We start from the raw sequence: 21,330 nt of genomic DNA, 5'->3' as shown, positions 1-21,330 counted from the left end.
ACTGTTTCTTCACTGTGGAGTTCGAGAAGCCCCGTGTAGAGCTCAAGCAACTGAGGAGTTGGATTCCACCCTGTCATCACTTTCAAGCCTAAAATCTGATGAGGGACTGAAGCTGAGCAGGGAAATCAGAAAATAAAAATGAGAGATGGAGAAGTTTCTCTGCCACATTTGCACATTTGACATGACCGGAGGCGATCATGCATGTCCCCCCGACCCCGTCATGTGATCCCACACAGTGCAGTTCCATTTTACAGAAGATGGAGCTCAGGGAGGTAACCGGGCTTGCCTGAAGGTATTCAGACTATAGGGGCTCACATTTCCATCCAGAACCAGGTCTTTAAATTCCCAGTTCAATCCCCCACTCCAACTGTTATTTCCAAGCCACAGAAAGGAAAAGGAGAGTCAGAATCAAGTCAAAAGTGTTTTATTGTCTTTCACATATTGAATAGAAAAAAGAATGTAGCAAACCCATCAGGGAAGTTAAAAAAAAAAAAATCCAGGTTAGTACTGGTTGCTCTATTTATGTCTGGGAGCAGGGCTCTCCCAACATCAGGCACAGCAACGGCACTTCTCTGATGAGCCTTTGCAGACACAGCCCTGGGCACACTTGGCACAGCCCACGGGGCAGCAGGAGCAGCAGCCTGGGGAAGAAGGGGAGAGTGAGAGGTCACAGCCGACTTGACCAGGAACCTCTCTGTCCCAACAGCAGGCCTGGCTGAAGTTCAGCCCCCACACCCAGAGGATGCATTTTTAGGTTGGCACAGCTGTGTTCTGATGGTACATTTGAGGTTTGTGTCCCAATAGAAAAAGTCTGCCCTGACCCATCTGAGCTCAGAGCAGAAAGCCTGGAGAGGGAATGACACAGCCAACAGGGGCAAAGGAAGACCAGTTCCCAAAAGCATGCACTCAGGGCCAGCCTTGTGTTCCCTTCCAAGCTTAGCCACAGCCCCAGATTCCTGGAGATGATCCCACACTCACTCTTCTTGCAGGAGGTACATTTGCACTCTTTGCACTTGCAGGAGCCGGCGCAGGCACAGGAGCCACCTGCAAGGAAGAGAAAAAGGCAGTGGGCAGTGAGTAAGATGCAGAAGGTACAGCAGTGAGTCCATGAGTGTCCAGTGCGCCATCCTCTGTGCAGGGCCAGCCGTCAGAGCTCCTTTCCCACTCAGAGCGGAGGAACAGAAGCCCCATGTCCTCTCCACTCAGGCTGGGAGGGGCAAGCACCCTTCTTTATATACCCCATCAGGAAGGTCCCAGCTCCACACACAGTCCAGGAAGACTGGGGCTGGAGGCCAAAACCTTCTGTGTTGAACTCTGAAGAGGCTATGTCCCCCACCTCTCACCCTTCCCGGCTGCTCAGAGTTAGAGCAGAGCACTGGGGCGCAGCCAGCAGCCCCCTGACTAGGTGGGTGACATGGAGCAGGACAGCCTCGATCCTCAGAATCCCCAACTCTGACTTACAAGCACAGAGGAGGGAAATGCTCGCAGGAGCTTGGCCAAGAGGAAAGCACTGGCAAAAGTAAAGGAGTTCCCTTCAACTCACATCTCATAATGCAACCTTCTCCAACCCAGGGACACTGTGGACAGTGGCCGGGAATGGGTATCTCAAGGCCCAGAGCCAGGCGTCCCTTACCTGTGGTGCAGGAGCAGTTGGGATCCATTTGGAGCCAAGACAAGCCTGGAGTTCCTAGGCAAGATATGAGAAGTCAGTAGGGCAGGAGGAAGGTGTGATGGAGCCCAGGAGCTGGCTGCTTCCTTTATAGTCAGGGGAGGTGGTGGGGTGCAGAGGCCCCGCCCTGGCCCTTGCACTCACCCCTGCTGAGTCTGCACTGCCCGTGGTCCCTGCCTGGGCCGTGAGCAGTGACCTGGCCTGACTCAGGACTGTTATCATCGTTACCTTCCCTGGATACCGTGTGCAACCCCAGCCCCGTGTTCAACTTTCAGGATCAGCAGCAGCGGGAGCACAGGGAGAGAGTTGTGTGCAAAGGACTGGTGGAGGCTGTGACCTTTGGATTTCCCACCTTGCCTGGGTATGTCCCCACCTCGGTCCCTCAGTCACATTTCTCCTGTGCACAGCAACAGGACAGAGACACAGGGCTCTGTCTCCCTCCCTTCCATTCTCCACTCTTGAGAAGCTGAATGGGGATATTTGTCCAGGTCCTCCTTTGCATAAATCTCTCCAGGGTCTCCCCACAGCCTAGCTGGCCGCCCTACTACAGGATGGCAATTCGGAAAATGTGGGATGTCCCCAGAAGAGGGATCATTGAAGGTGACATGCAGATCCTGGATGAAATTAGAAAGCAATTTCCTTCCATATTCCTATTATTGTACATAACATTAATCCATGTTAGGCCCTGTTTAATCACTTTCAATCTTTGAACCCTCACAGCTACCCAAAAGGGACACACATTCTATTTATGAACCCATATTCCTAATCTGGACAATGACAATACAAGGAGTTCAAGCCACTAGCCCGTGGTCAGAGGGCTAGGAAATGATACTGCTGGGTCTGAGTCCTCTCAGCTTCCCAAGGGAGAGAGGGCACTGATGAAGCTTCCATCTGACCTAGGTATATTCATCTCTTTACTGTTTGAAATCTTTAAACAAAACCAAGCATCAAGGTCAGTCCTGGAAGCAAAACAGAGATGCAGAGGGGTATGAATAAGGAGAATTTCATGGCAACCTTCTATGTCTTCATTGAGTCCTAACCAGGCGCTAGGCCACTATCACATTTCATCCCAATGTAGATATATAATCTTCTTTCTACAAATGAGTAAATAAAGCCTCAGAGAGATTAAGCACCTTGCCCAGGTCACACAGCCAGTAAGGGATGAAGTGGGCCGTGAACCTGCTTGTGTGACACCAAAATGCCTGCACTTTGCCCAGGCTGCTTTCTCTTCTTGTTTTATTTTAATTTTTTGTTTTACATAGAGAGAGGTTCTTACTGTGTTACCCAGGCTGGTCTCCAACTTCTGGCCTCAGGCAATTCTCCTGCCTTGGCTTGAGCAGAGCATGACGTGAGCCACTGAAGTGTTGTGAGCCACTGTACCTGGCCAGGCTACCTTCTGAAATCCCCAATTCACAAAGCACCTTTAGGCCAGCATGATGCTTACTGTTGGGCCATGTGACTCCTCTTCCTCTTTGAATATCAAATAGCAATTCCCTCACCAAACAGCCAGATAACTAACAGTCGCCATGAAGTACAAGACACCCAGGGCCTTCCTCCTTCCTACTGAGCATCACTGCACCTTACAACAGATGTGCAGCGTTAGTATTTTATTTTTCCTGTTATTTTGTTCTTCACATCTGTTTTGAGATTTCTTTGTTGAACATAAGAAATAACTTTGTATTTTTATTTTTCATACTTATTCATTCTATTTATCTCACCAAAGCATAGGTCCATGACTGATTCCTGTGCCCTCATATCATCTGGCCCGATGCTCTTACATTTTTAGCTAGGAAACGGACCTGAGACAGGTGACCCGACTTGCCTTAAGGCACTCAGCATAAAGGATGATCCCAGCTCTGCTGGGTCTGAGGTGTCTTATTTCAGGACACCCCCTCAAAAAAACCAGAGGCAGAATAAGGCCAACAATGTTTATTATCATTCCCATATTTCACTTAAGAAAACAGACATAGTAAATGGGTTAGGTTTGTGTTTAAAAAAAAAACTAGATTTGTAGGGGTTGCGTTATTTACAACTGGACGCAGGGCTGTCCCAACATCAGGCATGGCAGCTGCACTTCTCCAATGCCCCTTTGCAGGTGCAGCCCTGGGCACATTTGGCACAGCCCATGGGGCAGCAGGAGCAGCAGTCTGGGGAAAAAGGGGAGTGAGAGATCAGAGCAGGCTTGACCAGGGATCTCCCCGACCCAACAGAGGCCTGGCTCAAGCTGTGCCTCCAGCCCCAAAAGACGCTTAGTTCAGGATGGCATTGCTCTGTCAGGAGACAACTCCTGGATCTTTGGGGTGAGAGTCTTGCCATGAAAAAGCTACCCACCCTTCCTGTGCCCAGGACAGGGCAGAAGACTCCAGAGGGAGTGACATGCTCTTTGCAGTAAAAGGAAGGACAGTCTCCTAGAATAATACACCTAAGTGAGGAAAGTCCTCAAGTATCAGGCCTGTGCTTGGCAGGCTGGTGTGCTCTCTTGGTGTCAGTTTCCCCCTGGTAAGAATAAAGATTGGGAATTAACCATCTCTCGTGTTCTTCCAGCTGTGATCCTAAGTCATTTGCTGAAGCAAGGGGATGTGGGAAGTTCGTCATTGGTCTGCTCCTGTCTGCGGAGGTCTGGGATCCCTCCTTTGACTCTGCCCAGCCCCCAGATTCCCAGGGAAGGCCCCACACTCACTCTTCTTGCAGGAGGTGCATTTGTACTCTTTGCATTTGCAGGAGCTGGCACAGGTGCAGGAGCCACCTGCAAGGAAGAAAAAAGCAGTGAGGAGTGAGTGTTGTGTGCCTCCCGTCCACCTCAGGCAGCTCAGTGCTGGACAGAGCACTGGGTCCTAGTTCAGCACACCTTTGGCCTTGAGGGTGACCTGCAGCCGGGCAGTTTTCAGCCTCAGTCCTCTCGCCTCAGAAATCGGAGGCACTAGGAAGATGGCAATGTTCTAAGTGGTGATGAAGGCTCTTGGCGGGGAGAAAGCTCGAGAAGTGCAAAGCAAAGGAGTCCACTTTAGGAAGAGCTCAAAATGCACCTGCCTCCTGCCCCAGGGATGTTCTATTCTGTGGTATGAAAATGAAGATCCTAAGACCCGAAACCAGGCATCCTTTACCAGTGGCTCAGGAGCAGCTGGGGTCCATTCGGAGATCAGGTGAGGCTGGAGTTCCTAAGCCACAGGCGAAAAAACAGGCGGGCCGGTAGGAGGCGGAACAGGAGCAGGCCGCCTGACTTTACAGTCAGGGCAGGGTGCTGGGTGCAGTGGCCCCGCCCCAGGTCTCGCACCAGCCCAGCTCAGTGTCAGCGCTGCCCAGGGTTCAGGGCGGGGCTGTGCGCACCAGGCGGGCCGGGCGCAGGATCCTCCTTAACGTGGCTGTTGCGCACCCTGGGGGCGGCCCTTTGGCTCACGCTCGCTTAGGAGGGGCTGTGCTCCTGGCGGTACGCGGCGTCCCTGCTATAATCCCGGCCCTCCCGAATTTCCCGGAGATTGCACTCCATTCCTGCCCTTGGGCGGTCCGGGAACCCAGCCTCAGGTGGTCGCGGTATCCCCACCCCCGCACCCCGCACCAGTGACGTGAGCTTCGCCTCTGTGGGAGTCCATGTGCTACCCCAGCCTAGTGCTCACGTCCCTAGATAAGACCGAGGCGGGAAGCGCAGCGAGGGAGTTGTGTGCAGAGGACCAGCCTCCCATGTGACCTTCGACCCACCTGCATAGTCACCCAGGTCCTTTGGCCTCATTTTTCCTCTTCACAGCAACAGGCCAGATACAGGGCTCTGCCTCCCTCCCTTCCATTCTCCACTCCTGAGGGGGCGATGTGCATATTTGCTTAAGTCCTCTTTTGCTTTAACTTCTTTTGGGCTTCCCACAGCCTAGCTGGCCCACCAGGACTAAGGACATCCAAAGCTTGGGACGTCACCAAGGGAGGGATCTTTTCCCTGATGTGGTGACCCTACATTAAATCAAGAAGCATGAAAAGTGCTTATTTCACTTTCAGAATTCCTGACTATTGCCGAGCTTTTGGTCTTGGCCAGACCCTGTTTAGTCACTTTGGCTATCTGAACCCTCTCAGCAACCCTCGAGGATAATACTCTTTATGACAGCATCTTACTAATCAGACAACGACAACACAAGGAGATAGGTAACTAGCCCGAAACAGAGGGTGGAAGTGCTGAGGCAAGAGAATAGATTCTGGAGGCAGTGAACCTAAGGCTGATTCACAGTCTTTCTAGAACTAAACCAAAAGGAAAACCCCAACTTTCCACACCCAAGTAACAAAAGGACCAGAGGCTACTTCGTTTGCAACTCCTCCCCACTTTGTCTGCATGGGAGATGAGAAATTGAAAGTACCTCTGATTTGCCCCTTATGGCAACCAGTTGGGCTGGTCTTGGGCTACGTCTTCATTTGCACAGGAGTAACTTTGTAACTTCACTTCAGCTTCTAATTGGTTGATTTCTGCAATCAGTCAGACTGATAGCGGGCCACTACTTCATGTACATAGGGTGTACACTAAGTAACCAATGAGAAACCTCTAGAGGATATTTAAACCATAGAAAATTCCATAACCAGGCCCTTGAGCCACTCGCTGGGGCCAGCTCCCACCCTGTGCAGTATACTTTTGTTTTCAATAAATCTCTGCTTTTGTTGCTTCATCCCTCCCTTACTTTGTACATTTTGTCAAATTCTTTGTTCAAGGTACTAAGAACCTGGGCACCCTGCACCGGTAACAGTAGTACTGTGGGTCTCAATCCAGTCAGCTTTTCAAGGGAAAGAGGTCAAGAGCAAACTTTCCCTTTGGCCTGGGTATGTCTTCAGCACCTCTTTACTGCTTGAAATCTTTAAACATAAACAAACGTCCAGGTCAATTCTGGAAGTGACAGAAGGGATGTATATGTAATTTTATGGCTACCTTCCATATCTGCAAGTGTGACTGATTCTTTTTCTCAGTAGTGTCAAGGAGTTTGCTTTTCCTATAAATATATTAAAGAAATATGATTACTTAAGAGAAAATGTTAAGGAAAATAACAGTGCAGGCGATAGCAGAAATGGCGGGAATCCTTTTGCATTTGTTATGCAGACAGGGACTGTCTTGCTCGTGGCTTTATATATCCAATATGGATCCTTATTTGTGGACTAGTGGAGGACCCTCTCTGGGCCACAAGTCACGTGCTCCTGTTATTGATGAGAACAACATGGGACACACAGCTAAGCCCACCAGGCCTGGCTTATTTGTCTAGAGGTAGAAAAATATCCCTATGCTATGAATAAAGATTAAAATCAAAGCTATTACAGGCTAGTCAGCACAAGCCAGGCACCATTTTAAGTTCTTCACATGTTTTAAGTGATTTGCTTCTACCAGCAGACTCTATTATTATGTCAATTCACAGTCGAGGAGACTGAGCCACAGAAAGGTTGCGTCACCCACATATAAGTGATGCAGCTGGGATTTGCACTCATGCATGCTGACTGCATCATGGTGCCCTCAACAACCACCCTATGCTACTGTGTCATGTAAAACCCAAGGACACTGAAAATCTGGCACAGAGACAGCAGTGGGAAGGACACTGAGCTAGCAGTCAATCCCTCTGCATAGCTCTGTGACCTCTCAGCCTCAACATGCCATCTCACCCATCAGAGGCACAGCTGCACTAACTAACCAAGGTCCCTTCTAGCTCTGAATTGTGACAGACAGTTCTACAAAGGAAGAAATGGAGGCTCAGAGAGGTTGAGCAACCTGCCTAGGTCTCACAGCCAGTAGGTGGTGAAGTGGGCAGTTAAACAAGACTGCCCTGACCCTGAACCCCATGCTCTTTGCACAGCCTGCCTTCTGGAACCCTCTCTTCAAAAGGAGTACCTGCAGGCCAGCATGGTCCTGATTCCTGGCCCGCTTGACCCCTTTACTTCTTTGAACATCAAACAGCAATTCCCGCAACAAATAGCCAGAGGAACTAATTGCTGCCATTAATTACAAGTTACCTGGGGCCCCCTACTCCTTCCTAGTGAACACCACCACACTTTAGAAACTGCATAATATGCCATCACCTCCGCATAGGCGGACTCAAAGTACTTCATCTGGAACTAATCCTTCTCTGTACTCCATCTTGCTGGGAGGATCCTGGGTAATTTCCTCCACTCCCCCAGTCACTTTGCTTGCCTGAATTAACCAAGGGCTGGACTTGAAGGGGGAACGGATTTCAGCCTGACCTAGGGAGAAACTTCCGAAGATTCAGAGACGAGTCACAACATGGAGCTCTCAGAGATACCCAGAGTCACATCAGTGACCCTGGACAGGCCAAGACTGATGGTTCCATGTGGGGATGTCCTGGCTGGTGGTGTTGAAGGTGTGTGACCCACATACTGGGGCCAGTCTGTGAACTGTTTCCAGTCTGAAATATACATCCTAGAACAAATGTGTAGTGTAATTTTATTTTTCCTATTTTGTCTTCCATATATTTACTGAAATTGTCCTGTTCAATATAAAAAATGGATTTGGTGGGTTTTTTTTTGTCATACTAATAGATTTTATCTTACCAAAGCTTAAGTCTGTGACAGATTCCTGTGGCATTATATCATCTGTCATCACGCTGTTAGATTTTTATTTAAGAAACTGACCTGAGGCAGGTACCTGATTTGCCTTAAGGCACTCAGTGTGTAAGATAATAGGACAAGGTCCCAGCACCCAGGTCTCTGGACTCTCAATGCAATCCACCATCCCAGCTGTGTTGGGTATGGGGTCCCTTATTTCCAAGGCACACAAAGAAAACCAGAGCCAGCATTAAGTCAGCAACTTTTATTATCATTCACATATTTCATTAAAAAAATACAGTAAATGGGTTAGGGTTGTATGGAAAAAAATTCCAAGTTTGTGCAGGTCACTCTTTCTATATCTTCCAGCAGGGCTTTCCAGACATCAGGCACAGCAGCTGCACTTCTCTGATGCCCCTTTGCAGATGCAGCCCTGGGCACACTTGGCACAGCTCATGGGGCAGCAGGAGCAGCAGCCTGGGGAGAAGGGAGAGTGACAGGTCAGACCAGACTTGACCGGGGACTTCCCTGCCCCCAAAGAAGCCTGGCCCAAGCTCTGTCCCCAGCCCCAGAGGACACTTAGTTCAGGATGGCATGCACTGTCGGAGATGGGAGATAAGTGGTGGATCTTTCGAGTGAGGGTCTTCTGTGAAAAGCTTATCTCCATCTGAGCCCCAGACCTGGCAGAAGGCTGGAAAGGCAGTGACTGGGGTTATCAAGGACAAAGGAAGGCTGGCTCCCCAGAACCACACACTTAGGGGAGGAAAGTCCTTAGGTGTCATGTCTGTGCTTGGCAGGCTGGTGCACTCTCTTGGCCTCAGTTTGTCTATTTTAAGAATGAAACTTGGGAATCCATCATGTCTAAAGATCTGGCTCTGATCCTGAATCAGTTGCTGGGGAAGGGGATGTGGGAAATGGATCATTGGCCTACTCCTCCATGCCCAGCTCTGGTTTCCTGCCTCTGACTTGGCTCAGCCCCAGATTCCTGGAGATGGCCCCACACTCACTCTTCTTGCAGGAGGTGCATTTGCACTCTTTGCATTTGCAGGAGCCAGTGCAGGTGCTGGAGCCACCTGCAAGGAAGAGAAAAAGGCAGTGAATTTTATACAGAAGATAACAGCAGTTGGTCAACAAATGCTCCCAGCTGAGTGCATTGCCAGGCCTGATAGATAGCTCCTGTCCAACTCAGGGCTCTATGAAGCCTAATCTTACTTCTATCTGTAGAGGCTAGGATGGGCTTTATGTCCTTAATCCTGAAAAACCAATAACTCCTGTCTCCCATCCACCCCAGGAACTGCGCAGAGTACTGGGGCTCAGCCTAGCAGTCCCCGACTACCTGGGTGACATGGAGCAGGAGAATTATGAGCCTGAGTCCTCTTGCCTCTGAAATGGGAGGCATTAGAATAGGAATGTTCTAGGGATGATGAAGGCGCTGAGTGGAAAAGCACTAGATCAATGAAATAAATGACTCCACTTAGCTAGAACTCAAAAAACACCTCTACTCCTAGGGACATCTATCCTGTGGTGGGGAAATAGGTATCCTAAGGACCAGAAACCTAGCATCCCTTACCAGTGGCGCAGGAGCAGTTGGGGTCCATTTCGAGCCGCGGTGAGGTTGGAGATCCCAAGCAAGAAGTTGAGAGGCTATAAGGCGCACGTGGAAGGCCTGGTAGGGCCCAGCAGCCAGCGGCTGCTTTTATGGTCAGGGGAAAGAGGGCCGGACGCAAAGGACCCGCCCCGCGCCTGCGCCCGCCCCGCTGAGTCCGCCCAGCCGAGTCCGCCCCGCCCGAGGTGATGACCTGGACTGGGCTTTGCGCAGCAGAAAGGCAAGGCGCACAGTCCGCTGAGCTCCCCTGGGTGCGGACCACGGGACCACCCCTTCCCCGCTTTGGCGCCCGCTAACGCGGGAGTGAGTTTACGCCCGGGGTACGGGGCGTCCCCGAGGTTCCGGTCGCCTTTCCCAGTTTCCCCGAAGTTGCCTTCCACCCTAGTCCCCGCGCGTTCCGGGAACCCAGCCTTGGCGTTTCGGTCGCCTCCACCCCACCCCTCTCACGGTTTTCAGCTCGGCCTGTCCCGAAGTCTGAGTGCAGCCACAGCCTGCTGCTCCAGTCCCCGGATCGGCGTAGTGCAGAGCGTGGAGCGTGCGGTAGCGAGCGAGTTGTGTGCAGAGCACCCGCCACCGATGTGATTTTCGTTTCTCCTCGCTGTCGCCTTGCCTGTCCCTGTCCACACCTAGGTCCCTCGGACCCGCTACTCCGTACACAGCAACACGGGAACACGGGTCGGCCTCTCACTCCGTCCATTCTCCTCGCCTGAGAGGATGTGGGGGCACATTTGTCCAGGTCCTCCTTTGCAAATAAATCTCCATGCTCCCCACGGCCTAGCCGGCCACCCCACTACCGTCTGGCAGTTCTGGACATGTGGGATATCCCCAAAAAGGAGATGACTTCATGTGATGTGCTGACCCTGCTTTAAACTAAAAAGCAAGATGGGGGAGGTGGCGGGAAGCTGTAGTCCAAGCTACTTAGGAGGCTGAGGCGGGAGCATCACTTGAGCCCAGGAGTTCCAGTCCTGCCTAGTCCACATAGCAAGTCAACTTCTCTAAAAAAATAAAATTAAAAAGCAAGACATCCAGTTATTTCCCTAAAGTATACCTGACTAAGGCATAACATTGAGTCTATACCAGTCCCTTTCCAATCACTTTCATTCACAGCCACCACTGGAGTGACCTACCAGAGGATGAACACACTCTTCACCATGGGAGGGCACCAAGCCATTCTTTAGGGATCTGTCCTCATGACCCCAAAAGCTCCCACTAGGCCCCACCTGCAATAGTGGAGGACACATTTCAACATGAGATTTGGCAGTAACAAAATATCTAAATCATAGCACGCATGTAGGATTCAAGAAACTAAGAAGTTGGGTTCCAGCACTATAGCCACTTTTAAGCCTAAAATCCAATGTGGATCTCAAGTTGTGGAGGAAAATCAGAAAATAAAAATAAGGGATGAAGTTTCTGTACCACGTTTGGCATGAGACTGGAAGCGATCATGTATGGTCCCCACCCATATGGTGTGGCAAAGTGCAGTACCATTTTACAGAAGTGTAAACTCAGTGAGGTAACCTGACTGGCCTGAAGGTGTTCACATTATTAGTGACTCACATTTCCATCCAGAGCCTGGTCTCTAAGCTTACGGTTTAACCTCCACCCCAGTCCATTTTTTCCAAGGCACACAAAGAAGACCAGAGTAAGATTCAAGTCAAAATTGTTTTATTGTCACTCACATATTTAATATAAAAAGAAATGCAGCAAATGGCTCAGTATTGTATAAAAAAAAAATCCGGGTTGTGCAGGTTGTTCTATTAACATCTGGCAGAAGAACTGTTCCCACATCAGGCACAGCAGCTGCACTTCTCCGACGTCCCTTTGCAGACACATCCCTGGGCACACTTGGCACAGCCCACGGGGCAGCAGGAGCAGCAGCCTGGGGAAGAAGGGGAGAGTGAGAGGTGGCAGCTGATTTCACCAGGCACCTCCCTGCCCTAATAGCAAGCATGGCTCCAGCTCAGACGCCAGACCCAGAGGAAGCTTTTTTCGTCTGGCATAGCTCTGTTCTGAAACCATAGATGGTACAGTTGGAGTTTGCATCCCAAGAGAAAAATGCTGTTCTGCCCCATCTGAACTCAGGGCAGAAAGCTGGGAGAGGGAATGAAATGGGCAACGAGGGCAAAGAAAGCCCAGTTCCCCAGAAGGATGCACTCAGGGCCAGCCTTGAATTCCCTCCCAACCTTAGCCACAGCCCCAGATTCCTGGAGATGGCCCCGCACTCACTCTTCTTGCAGGAGGTGCATTTGCACTCTTTGCACTTGCAGGAGCCACCTGCAAGGAAGAGGAAAACGCAGTTGGCAGTGAGTGAGATGAAGAAGGTACAGCAATGGGTCAATGAGTCTCCAGTGCCCCCTCCTCTGTGCAGGGCCAGCCTTCAGAGCTCCTTTCCCACTCAGGACAGAGGAACAGAAACCCCATGTCCTCTCCACTCACGCTGGGAAGGGCAAGCACCCTCCTGTTTCACCTTATCAGGAAGGTCCCATGTGCACATACAACCCAGGAATTCTGAGATTGCCAGCCAGAACCTTCTGTCCTGAACCCTGAAGACTCAACGTCTCTAGCTCCCCATCGACCCTGATTGCTCAGAGCCTGGAGGAGAACACTGGGGCCCAGCCAGCAGGACCCTGACCAACTGGATGATGTGGAGCAGGACTGCCTTGAGCCTCAGTATCCTTAACTCTGACTTAGAGGCCCAGGAGGGAGGGCAGTGCTCTCAGGGGCGCGATCAGGAAGAAAGCACCCCAAGGAAGTAAAGGAGTCCCCTTCCGCTCAGAACTTAAAATGCCACCTCCTCAAACCCAGAGACCCTCTGTACTGGGGCTGGGAAATGGGAATCCCAGGGCGCAGAGTCGGGCTTCTCTTACCAGTGGTGCAGGAGCAGTTGGGGTCCATTTCGAGCCGCGGTAAGGCTGGAGATCTCAAGCGATAAATGGAGAGACTGCAAGGCGCACGTGAACGGCGAGGTGGAGCGCCTCAGCCTGCGGCTGCTTTCCTACTCAAGGGAGGGGGCCGGGCGCAGAGGCCCTGCCCCGCGCTTGCACCCGCCCCGCTGGGTTCGAGCCGCCAGCGGTCCTGGGCTGGGCTGTGCGCAGCAGAAGGGCCGGGGGCACCAACCCCTGAGCTCCACTCCCGGCGCGCCGCGGGACCGCCCTTCTGGCGTCCCTTCGCGCGTGAGGGGCTGTGCGCTCGGCGGTATGCGGTGTCCCCGAGGTCCTGGCCGCCTTTCCCAGTTTCCCCGAAGTTGCCTTTGCCTTCCACCCTCCTCCCCGCACGTTCCGGGACCCCAGCCTTGGCGTCGCGGGCGTCTCCACCCCACCCCTCGCCCCGCCGTTTTCAGCTGGTCCTGTCCCGGAGTCCCGGTGCAGCCCTCCTGCTCCTGTCCCCGGATCGGCTGAGTGCGAAGCGGGGAGCGTGCGGTAGCCAGCGAGTTGTGTGCAGAGCACCCGCCACCGATGTGGCTTTCGTTTCTCCTCGTCTCCCGCCTTGCCTGTCCCTGTCCACACCTAGGTCCCTCGGACCCGCTCCTCCGTACACAGCAACACGGGGAACACGGGTCGGCCTCTCTCTCCCGTCGATTCTACTCGCCTGAGAGGATGTGTGGGCACATTTGTCCAGGTCGTCCTTTGCTGATAAATCTCCATGCTCCCCACAGCCTAGCCGGCCACCCCTACTACCGGCTTGCAGTTCTGGACCTGTGGGATGTCCCCAAAGAGAGATGAGTTCAGATGATATGCAGACCCTACTTTAAATTAAAAAGCAAGGTGGGAAATTAGCCGGGCGTGGTGGTGGGCACCTGTAGTCCCAGCTATCCCGTGGCTGAAGCAGGAGAATGGCATGAACGCAGAGGCGGAGCTTGCCCTGAGCCGAAATAGCGCCACTGCACTCCAGCCTGGGCGACAAAGCGAGACTCGGTCCCAAAAAAAAAAAGAAAGAAAGAAAGAAAGAAAAAGAAAAAAAGCAACGTGGGGAAGGTGGCGGGAAGCTGAAGTCCCAGCTACTTAGGAGGTTGAGGCGGGAGGATCACTTGAGCCCAGGACTTCAAGTCCTGTCTAGTCCACATAGTGAGTCAACGTCTCTAAAAAAATAAAATTAAAAAGCAAGACATCCAGTTATTTCTCTGAAGTATACCTGACTAAGGCATAACATTGAGTCTATACCTGTCCCTTTCTAATCACTTTGACAGACAGCTCTGGAGTGACCTACCAAAGGAAGAACTCACCCTTCACCATGGGATGGCACCAAGCCATTCTTTAGGGATCTGTCCTCATGGCCCCAAAAACTCCCACTAGGCCCCACCTGCAATAGTGGAGGACACATTTCAACATGAGATTTGGCAGTGACAAAATATCTAAATCATAGCACCCGTGTAGGATTCAAGAAACTAAGAAGTTGTGTTCCAGCACTATAACCACTTTTAAGCCTAAAATCCAATGTGGATCTCAAGTTGTGGAGGAAAATCAGAAAATAAAAATAAGGGATGAAGTTTCTGTGCCACATTTGGAATGACACTAAAAGCAATCACGTATGGCCCCCACCCATATGGTGTGCACAATGCAATACCATTTTACAGAAGTGTAAACTCAGTGAGTAACCTGGATGGCCTGAAGGTGTTCACATTGTTAGCGACTCACATTTTCATCCAGAGACTGGTCTCTAAACTCCCGGTTTAACCCCCACCCAGTCCATTTTTTCCAAGACACACAAAGAAGAACAGAGTAAGATTCAAGTCAAAATTGTTTTGTCACTCACATATTTAATATAAAAAGAAATGCAGCAAATGGCTCAGTATCCTATTTTTAAAAAATCCAGGTTGTGCAGGCTGTTCTATTTACATCTGGGAGAAGAGCTGTTCCCACATCAGGCACAGCAGCAGCAGTTCTCTGACATCCCTTTGCAGACACAGCCCTGGGCACACTTGGCACAGCCCACGGGGCAGCAGAAGCAGCAGCCTGGGGAAGAAGGGGAGAGTGAGAGGTGGCAGTAGACTTCACCAGGCACCTCCCTGCCCCAATAGCAAGCCTGGCTGGAGCTCAGAACCCAGACCCAGAGGAAGCTTTTTTCGTCTGGCACAGCTCTGTTCTGAAACCATAGGGGATACAGTTGGGATTTGTGTCCCGAGAGAAAAATGCCGTTCTGCTCCATCTGAACTCAGGGCAGAAAGCCTGGAGAGGGAATGACATGGCCAACAAGGGCAAAGGAAGCCCAGTTCCCCCAGAAGGATGCACTCAGGGCCAGCCTTGAGTTCCCTCCCAACCTTAGCCACAGCCCCAGATTCCTGGAGATGGCCCCGCACTCACTCTTCTTGCAGGAGGTGCATTTGCACTCTTTGCACTTGCAGGAGCCGGCGCACGTGCAGGAGCCACCTACAAGGAAGAGAAAAACGCAGTGGGCAGTGAGTGCGATGAAGAAGGTACAGCAGTGGGTCAATGAGTCTCCAGTGCCCCCTCCTCTGTGCAGGGCCAGCCCTCAGAGCTCCTTTCCCACTCAGGACAGAGGAACAGAAGCCCCAGGTCCTCTCCACTAACGCTGGGAAGGGCAAGCACCCCCCTGTTTTACCCCACCAGGAAGGTCCCAGGTGCACACACAACACAGGAATATTGAGATTGCGAGCCAGAACCTTCTGTCCTGAACCCTGAAGAGTCAATGTCTCCAGCCCCCCCATCCTCCCTGATTGCTCTGAGCCTGGACAGACCACTGGAGCCCAGCCAGCAGGAACCTGACCAACTGGGTGATGTGGAGCAGGACTGCCTTGAGCCTCAGTATCCTTAACTCTGACTTGGAGGCCCGGGAGGAGGACAGTGCTCTCAGGGGCGTGATCAGGAAGAAAGAGCACCTAACGAAATGAAGGAGTCCCCTTCCGCTCAGAACTTAAAATGCAACCTCCTCAAACCCAGAGACCCTCTGTACTGGGGCTGGGAAATGGGGATTCCAGGGCGCAGAGACGGGCTTCCCTTACCAGTGGCGCAGGAGCAGTTGGGGTCCATTTCGAGCCAAGGAGATGCTGGAGCTCCCACCGAAGACGCGAATAGGCAGGCAGGCAGCTGGAATGCGCGCCGGAGCCCTGCAGCCCGCTGCTCCTTTTTTCAGATGGAGGTGGGGCCGGGCTTAGAGGTCCCGCCCTGCGCTTGCACCCGCCCCTCTAAGTGCGCGCTGCCCGCGGTCCGGGGCCGGGCTGTGCGCAGCGAAAGAGCCGGGCGCACCACCCGCTGAGCTCTGCGCGGTGCGCACCGCGGGACCGCCCCATTTTTTGGCCGCTCGCGCGGGAAAGGGCTGTGCGGCTGGCGTCCCAGAGGTCCTGGCCGGCTTTCCGAGTTTCCCCGAGGTTGCTTACCAGCTTTGTCCCCGCGTGTTCCGGGACCCCAGCCTTGGCGTCGCTGTCGTCTCCTCTCCACCCCTCCCACCGTTTTTAGCTGGGCCTGTCCCAGAGCCCGGGTGCAGCCCTCCTGCTCCCGTCCCCGGATCGGCTGTGTGCGGAGCACGGAGCGTGCGGTAGCGAGCGAATTGTGTGCAGAGCACCCGCCACCGATGTGGCTTTCGTTTATCCTCGTCACTCGTTTTGCCTGTCCCCGTCCACACCTAGGTCCCTCGGACCCGCTCCTCCATACATAGCAACACGGGGAACACGGGTCGTCCTCTCTCTCCCGTCCATTCTCCTCGCCTGAGAAGATGTGGGGGCGGCACATTTGTCCAGGTCCTCCTTTGCATATAAGTCTCCATGCTCCCCACAGCCTAACCGGCCACCACAATACCGGCTGGCAGTTCTGGACATGTAAGATGTCCCCAAAGAGAGATTACTTAAGGTGATATGCAGACCGTGTTTTAAATTAAAAAGCAAGATGGGGGAGGTGGCTGGAAGCTGTAGTCCCAGCTACTTAGGAGGCTGAGGCAGGAGGATCACTTAAGCCCAGGAGTTGGAGTCCAGCCTGGACAACATAGAGAGTCAACGTCTTAAAAAAAAAATACAATTAAAAAGCAAGACATGCAGTTATTTCTCTTCAATATAGCTGACTATTGCATAACATTGAGTCTATACCAGTCCCTTTTTAATCTCTTTCATTCTTTGAATCCTCACAGCAATCCTAGAGGGTAATACTATTGATGAACCGGTTTTGCTAATCAGAGGACTATAAAGAAAATAGTCCAAGTAACTGGCTGGTGGTCACAGAGATAAAGCTGTGCACTGATTTAAATCCAGCCAGCCTCTTAAAGGAAAGTGTCCGTGATAAAGCCTTCTTTTGGCCCAGGTATGTCATCAACACTTCTGTACTGCTGGAAATCTTTTAAACAACAGGGGCCGGGCAAGGTGCCTCACACCAGTAATCCCAGCACTTAGGAAGACTGTGGCAGATGGATCACCTGCGGCGAGGTGTTCAAGACTAGCCTGGCCAACGTGGCAAATCCCCGTCTGCACTAAAAATACAAAAATTATGGTGGTGTGGTGGCAGTCTCCTGTAATCCCAGCTACTTGGGAGGCTGAGGCAGGAGAATCACTTGAACCTGGGAGGCAGAGGTAGCAGATTGCGCCATTGCACTACAGCTGGGTGACAAGTGCGAAATTCTGTCTCAAAAAAAGAAAAACAACCAAAAAAATCCCCAAATAAGCAACAGGAAGCTACCAGCTCTACCATGGACAGTGGTAAAAGCAATCCATAAGTGTGATACACACACACACATATTAATTTGGGGCTATCTTCCACGTGTGGGACAAGATTGATTTTCATTTTTTCTGGTGGAAAAGAATTTGCTCTTCATAAAAATACGTGTAAGAAAATAGTAATCATTTCTGTGTAAAATATTAACTAAAACATGGTGCAGGTGGTAACAGAAAGGGCAGTGATTCTTCTGTATCCGACATGAAACACAGAATCTTCCTCATAACTTTATGTCCCTAGTGTTGATTACAATTTTGTGGAAACAGCGAAAGGCTCTCTTTGGACCACAAGACACGTGGCATGTGGTAGATGGGAATAACAGGATACACAGCTGAGCACTCCAGGCCTTTGTGTGCAAATAAATAAATATCCCCTATGCGCCATAAAATGATCAAAAAAAGCAATAGCTAATATTGTAGACCGCCCATCCCTTGTACCATTCTAAGTTCCTGATATGTATTAGATCCTTTAATCCTATAAGCCAGAGGTTAGTATTATGCCCCTCCCACAGTGGAGGAGACTGAGCCACAGAGAGGTTGTGCCATGCAGCTGAAAGTAACAGAGGTGGGATTTGCACTCATGCATGCTGACTCACCCACCACCCTCTGCCACCAAATCACATGAAAGATAAGGACACTGAAAATCTAGCACAGAGGCAGCAGTAGGAAGTGCACCCTGTGGACAGTCATGTCTCCCTGCACAGCTCTGTGACCTCTCTGGGTTTCAGTTCTCATCTGTCAAGCCAAGAGCAACATTCGTCCATTCCAAGGAGGCTTTGTGTCTTTGAACTGAGATAGGCAAGATTTAGCATCCAGCGGCATCGTAATCTACCAGCTGTGGCCAGGGCCACAGGCCAGGTGTAGAATAGGTTCATTCATCCCTTTACTACTGAGCTATGTGACATTGGGTAGGTTACTTAACTAATCTGGAAGACAACATAAGCACTCCAGGCCCTGCATATTTGCTATCCCAGCCTTGAGGCCTGTGACTCTTGTTGCTGAGGTTGTGTGATCAGATGATATGAAGGATGGGAAAAGCTTTTATGTCTGGTCAAATGTGAGGGCAGCATCTTATTGAAAAGCACTTTCCGCAGAAGGTCATCCACACTCTTCCTGGTAGGATTAGCCAGGTTGCAATCCCATTCCCCGCATCCAATCCACGGTAATGCTTTCAAACCCATAAGGTTTCTCTTATCTTTGGGATTTAACAGGGTTCATTGTCCATATAAGCCAGTGTAGAGAGAATGATCATAATTGATACTATTTATTAAGCCCTAGCCAGGGGCCAGACCATGCTGTCATTTAATCCCTGCTTGATATAATCTCCTTTCTACAAATAAGGAACTGGAGGCTCAGAGAGTTTCAGTGATGCACTCAGGCCACACAGCCAGTACGTGGTGAGGTGGGCTGTGAACCAGGACTGCCTGACACCAAAACCCATGCCCTAGGCACAGGCTGCCTTCTGAAATCTCCTTTTCACAGGGAAGCAGTGGGCAAGCATGGTCCTGACCTCTAGGTCAGGAGGATCATCTTCCTCTTTGACTGAATGTCAAATAGGATTCCCTCCACATAGCCGAGGGAACTAATCATTGGCTTTAATTAGAAGTCAGCCAGGGCCTCACTCCTCCCTAATGAGCACAGCACACCCTCCAAACTGCAGAATCTGCCATCATTCCTGCACGGGCAGGTGTGAAGTATTCATGTGGAACCCATGATCACACACACTTCATTTTGCCAGGAACTTGCCGGGCATTTCCTTCCATATTCCCAGTCACTTTAGTGGTTGGAAGTAGTCAAAGGCTGACATGTCAAAGAGGAACAAATTCAGCCTGAGCTTGGGAGGAATTTCCAAAGATTCAGAGCCAAGTCACAACAGGGAGCTCTCAGGGGTCAACGAGTGTCCTGTCAGTGACACTGGGCAGACCAAGCCTGAGGGTTCTTTGTGGGGATGTGCTGGGCAGTGCTGCTCAAGGTGTGTGAACCACACACTGGGGCCAGTTTGCTGTTTCCTTTCTTTTCTTTTTTTGAGAGAGAGTCTCAGTTGCCCAGGCTGGAATGCCGTGGTGCAGTCTTGGCTCACTGCATCCCCTGCCTTCGGGGTTCAAGCGATTCTCTTAAGCTTCTGCAGGCTGTGCATAAGTGTGGTACAGGCATCTGCCTCTGGTGAGGGCCGCAGGAAGCCTACCTTCCTGGCAGAAGGCCAACAGGGAGCAGGCACATCACTAGAGAGACAAGAAACAAGAGAGTAAAAGGGATGATGCCTGGCTCTTTTAAACAGCCAGCTCTGGAGTGAGCTACCAGAGGAAGAACTCACTCTTCACCACGGGATGGCACCAAGCCATTCTTTAGGGATCTGTCCTCATGACCCCAAAGTTCCCACTAGGCCCCACCTGCAATATTGGAAGTCACATTTTGACATGAGATTTAGTAGTGACAAAACATCCAAATCATAGCACACTTGTAGGATTCAAGGAACTGGGGAGTTGGGTTCCAGCACTGTAGCCACTTTTTTCTTTTTTTTTTTTTTGAGATGGAGTCTCGCCCTGTTGTCCAGGCTGGAGTGCAATGGCGGATCTCGGCTCACTGCAACTTCAGTCTCCCGAGTTCAAGCAATTCTCCTGCCTCAGCCTCCCCAGTAGCTGGGATTATAGCTACGTGCCATCACGTGTGGCTAATTTTTTGTATCTTTAGTGGAGACAGGGTTTTACCATGTTGGCCAGGCTGGTCTCAAACTCCTGACCTGGTGATCCACCCACCTGGCCTCCTAAAGTGCTGGAATTATAGGCGTGAGCCACCGTGCCTGTCCTGTAGCCAATTTTTTTTATTTTTTTTTATTTTTGAGATGGAGTCTCGCTCTGTCGCCCAGGCTGGAGTGCAGTGGCATGATCTCGGCTCACTGCCAGCTCCGCCTCCCAGGTTCACACCGTTCTCCTGCCTCAGCCTCCGGAGTAGCTGGGACTACAGGTGCCCACCACCATGCCCGGCTAATTTTTTGTATTTTTTTTTAGTAGAGACGGGGTTTTCACCGTGCTAGCCAGGATGGTCTCGATCTCCTAACCTCGTGATCTGCCCACCTGGCCTCCCAAAGTGCTGGGATCACAGGCGTGAGCCACTGCGCCTGGCCTATAGCCTTTTTTTTCTTTTTTTTTTTGAGATGGAGTTTCGCTGTTGTTGCTCAGGCTGGAGTGCAATGGCACGATCTCGGCTCACCGCAACCTCCGCCTCCCGGGTTCAAGCGATTCACCTGCTTCTGCCTCCCAAGTAACTGGGATTATAGGCATGCGTCACCACGCCTGGCTAATTTAGTATTTTTAGTAGAGACAGGGTTTCTCTATGTTGGTCAGCCTGGTCTCGAACTCCTGACCTCGGGTGATCAGCCCGCCTCAGCCTCCCAAAGTGCTGGGATTACAGGCATGAGCCACCATGCCTGGTGTTTGTTTTTTTTTGAGAGGGAGTCTCACTCTGTCACCCAGGCTGGAGTGCCCTGGTGGGATCCCGGCTCACTGCAAGCCCCGCCTCCCGGGTTCATGCCATTCTCCTGACAGCCTCCTGAGTAGCCGCGCCCGGCCTGTAGCCGATTTTAAGCCTAAAATCCAATGTGGATCTGAAGTTGAGCAGGAAAATCAGAAAATAAAAAGGAGGGAAGGAGTTTCTGTGCCACATTTTACGTGAGACTGGAAGCAATCATATATGCCCCCCCACCAATATGGTGTGCACAGTGCAATGCCATTTTACAGAAGTGTAAACTCAGTGAGGTAACCTGGCTGGCCTGAAAGTGTTCACATTGTTAGTGGCTCACATTTCCATCCAGAGCCTGGTCTCTAAAATCCCGGTTCAACCCCCACCCAGTCGTTTTTTCCAAGACACACAAAGAAGAACAGAGTAAGA

The 21,330-nt window shown here is 51.3% G+C and overlaps 3 protein-coding genes and 1 pseudogene across 6 annotated transcripts; all 4 read right to left on the bottom strand.

The window, feature by feature from the left end:
- Window positions 1-408: 408 nt before the first annotated feature.
- On the bottom strand, window positions 409-4,812 carry MT1B (metallothionein 1B). Its single transcript, XM_016929875.3, has 5 exons — window positions 4,774-4,812; window positions 4,350-4,415; window positions 1,634-1,687; window positions 979-1,044; window positions 409-641 (listed from the first exon to the last, which is right to left on the bottom strand). The coding sequence occupies exons 3-5, from the start codon at window positions 1,659-1,661 to the stop codon at window positions 550-552; spliced, it is 186 nt and encodes a 61-aa protein (XP_016785364.1). The 5' UTR covers window positions 1,662-1,687; window positions 4,350-4,415; window positions 4,774-4,812; the 3' UTR covers window positions 409-549.
- Window positions 3,584-4,801, bottom strand: LOC736304 (putative metallothionein MT1DP; annotated as a pseudogene).
- A 3,620-nt stretch (window positions 4,813-8,432) lies between the features above and the next one.
- MT1A (metallothionein 1A) lies at window positions 8,433-9,853 on the bottom strand. The gene is made up of 3 exons (NM_001301278.1): window positions 9,753-9,853; window positions 9,190-9,255; window positions 8,433-8,659 (listed from the first exon to the last, which is right to left on the bottom strand). The coding sequence occupies exons 1-3, from the start codon at window positions 9,778-9,780 to the stop codon at window positions 8,568-8,570; spliced, it is 186 nt and encodes a 61-aa protein (NP_001288207.1). The 5' UTR covers window positions 9,781-9,853; the 3' UTR covers window positions 8,433-8,567.
- Window positions 9,854-11,516: 1,663 nt separating this feature from the next.
- MT1M (metallothionein 1M) lies at window positions 11,517-15,912 on the bottom strand. 4 transcript variants are annotated; one of them, XM_054667969.2, is made up of 6 exons: window positions 14,541-14,650; window positions 14,011-14,087; window positions 13,585-13,866; window positions 12,656-13,483; window positions 12,015-12,062; window positions 11,517-11,667 (listed from the first exon to the last, which is right to left on the bottom strand). In XM_054667969.2, exons 4-6 carry the CDS (start codon window positions 12,681-12,683, stop codon window positions 11,576-11,578), a joined length of 168 nt encoding a protein of 55 aa, XP_054523944.1. In that variant the 5' UTR covers window positions 12,684-13,483; window positions 13,585-13,866; window positions 14,011-14,087; window positions 14,541-14,650; the 3' UTR covers window positions 11,517-11,575. The 4 variants fall into 4 exon arrangements, 3 of the variants coding, with proteins under 3 accessions (XP_054523944.1, XP_009429102.1, NP_001288206.1); XR_008539693.2 differs by lacking the exons at window positions 11,517-11,667; window positions 12,015-12,062; window positions 12,656-13,483 and adding exons at window positions 15,089-15,154; window positions 15,748-15,887 and having other exon boundaries at window positions 13,498-13,866; window positions 14,541-14,740; XM_009430827.5 differs by lacking the exons at window positions 12,015-12,062; window positions 12,656-13,483; window positions 13,585-13,866; window positions 14,011-14,087; window positions 14,541-14,650 and adding exons at window positions 15,089-15,154; window positions 15,748-15,912.
- Window positions 15,913-21,330: the final 5,418 nt, after the last annotated feature.

The sequence above is a fragment of the Pan troglodytes genome, chromosome 18 (assembly GCF_028858775.2).
Source record: "Pan troglodytes isolate AG18354 chromosome 18, NHGRI_mPanTro3-v2.0_pri, whole genome shotgun sequence".
In the NCBI taxonomy this organism is placed as follows: domain Eukaryota; kingdom Metazoa; phylum Chordata; class Mammalia; order Primates; family Hominidae; genus Pan; species Pan troglodytes.
This window is presented reverse-complemented; position numbering and strand designations above follow the sequence as displayed.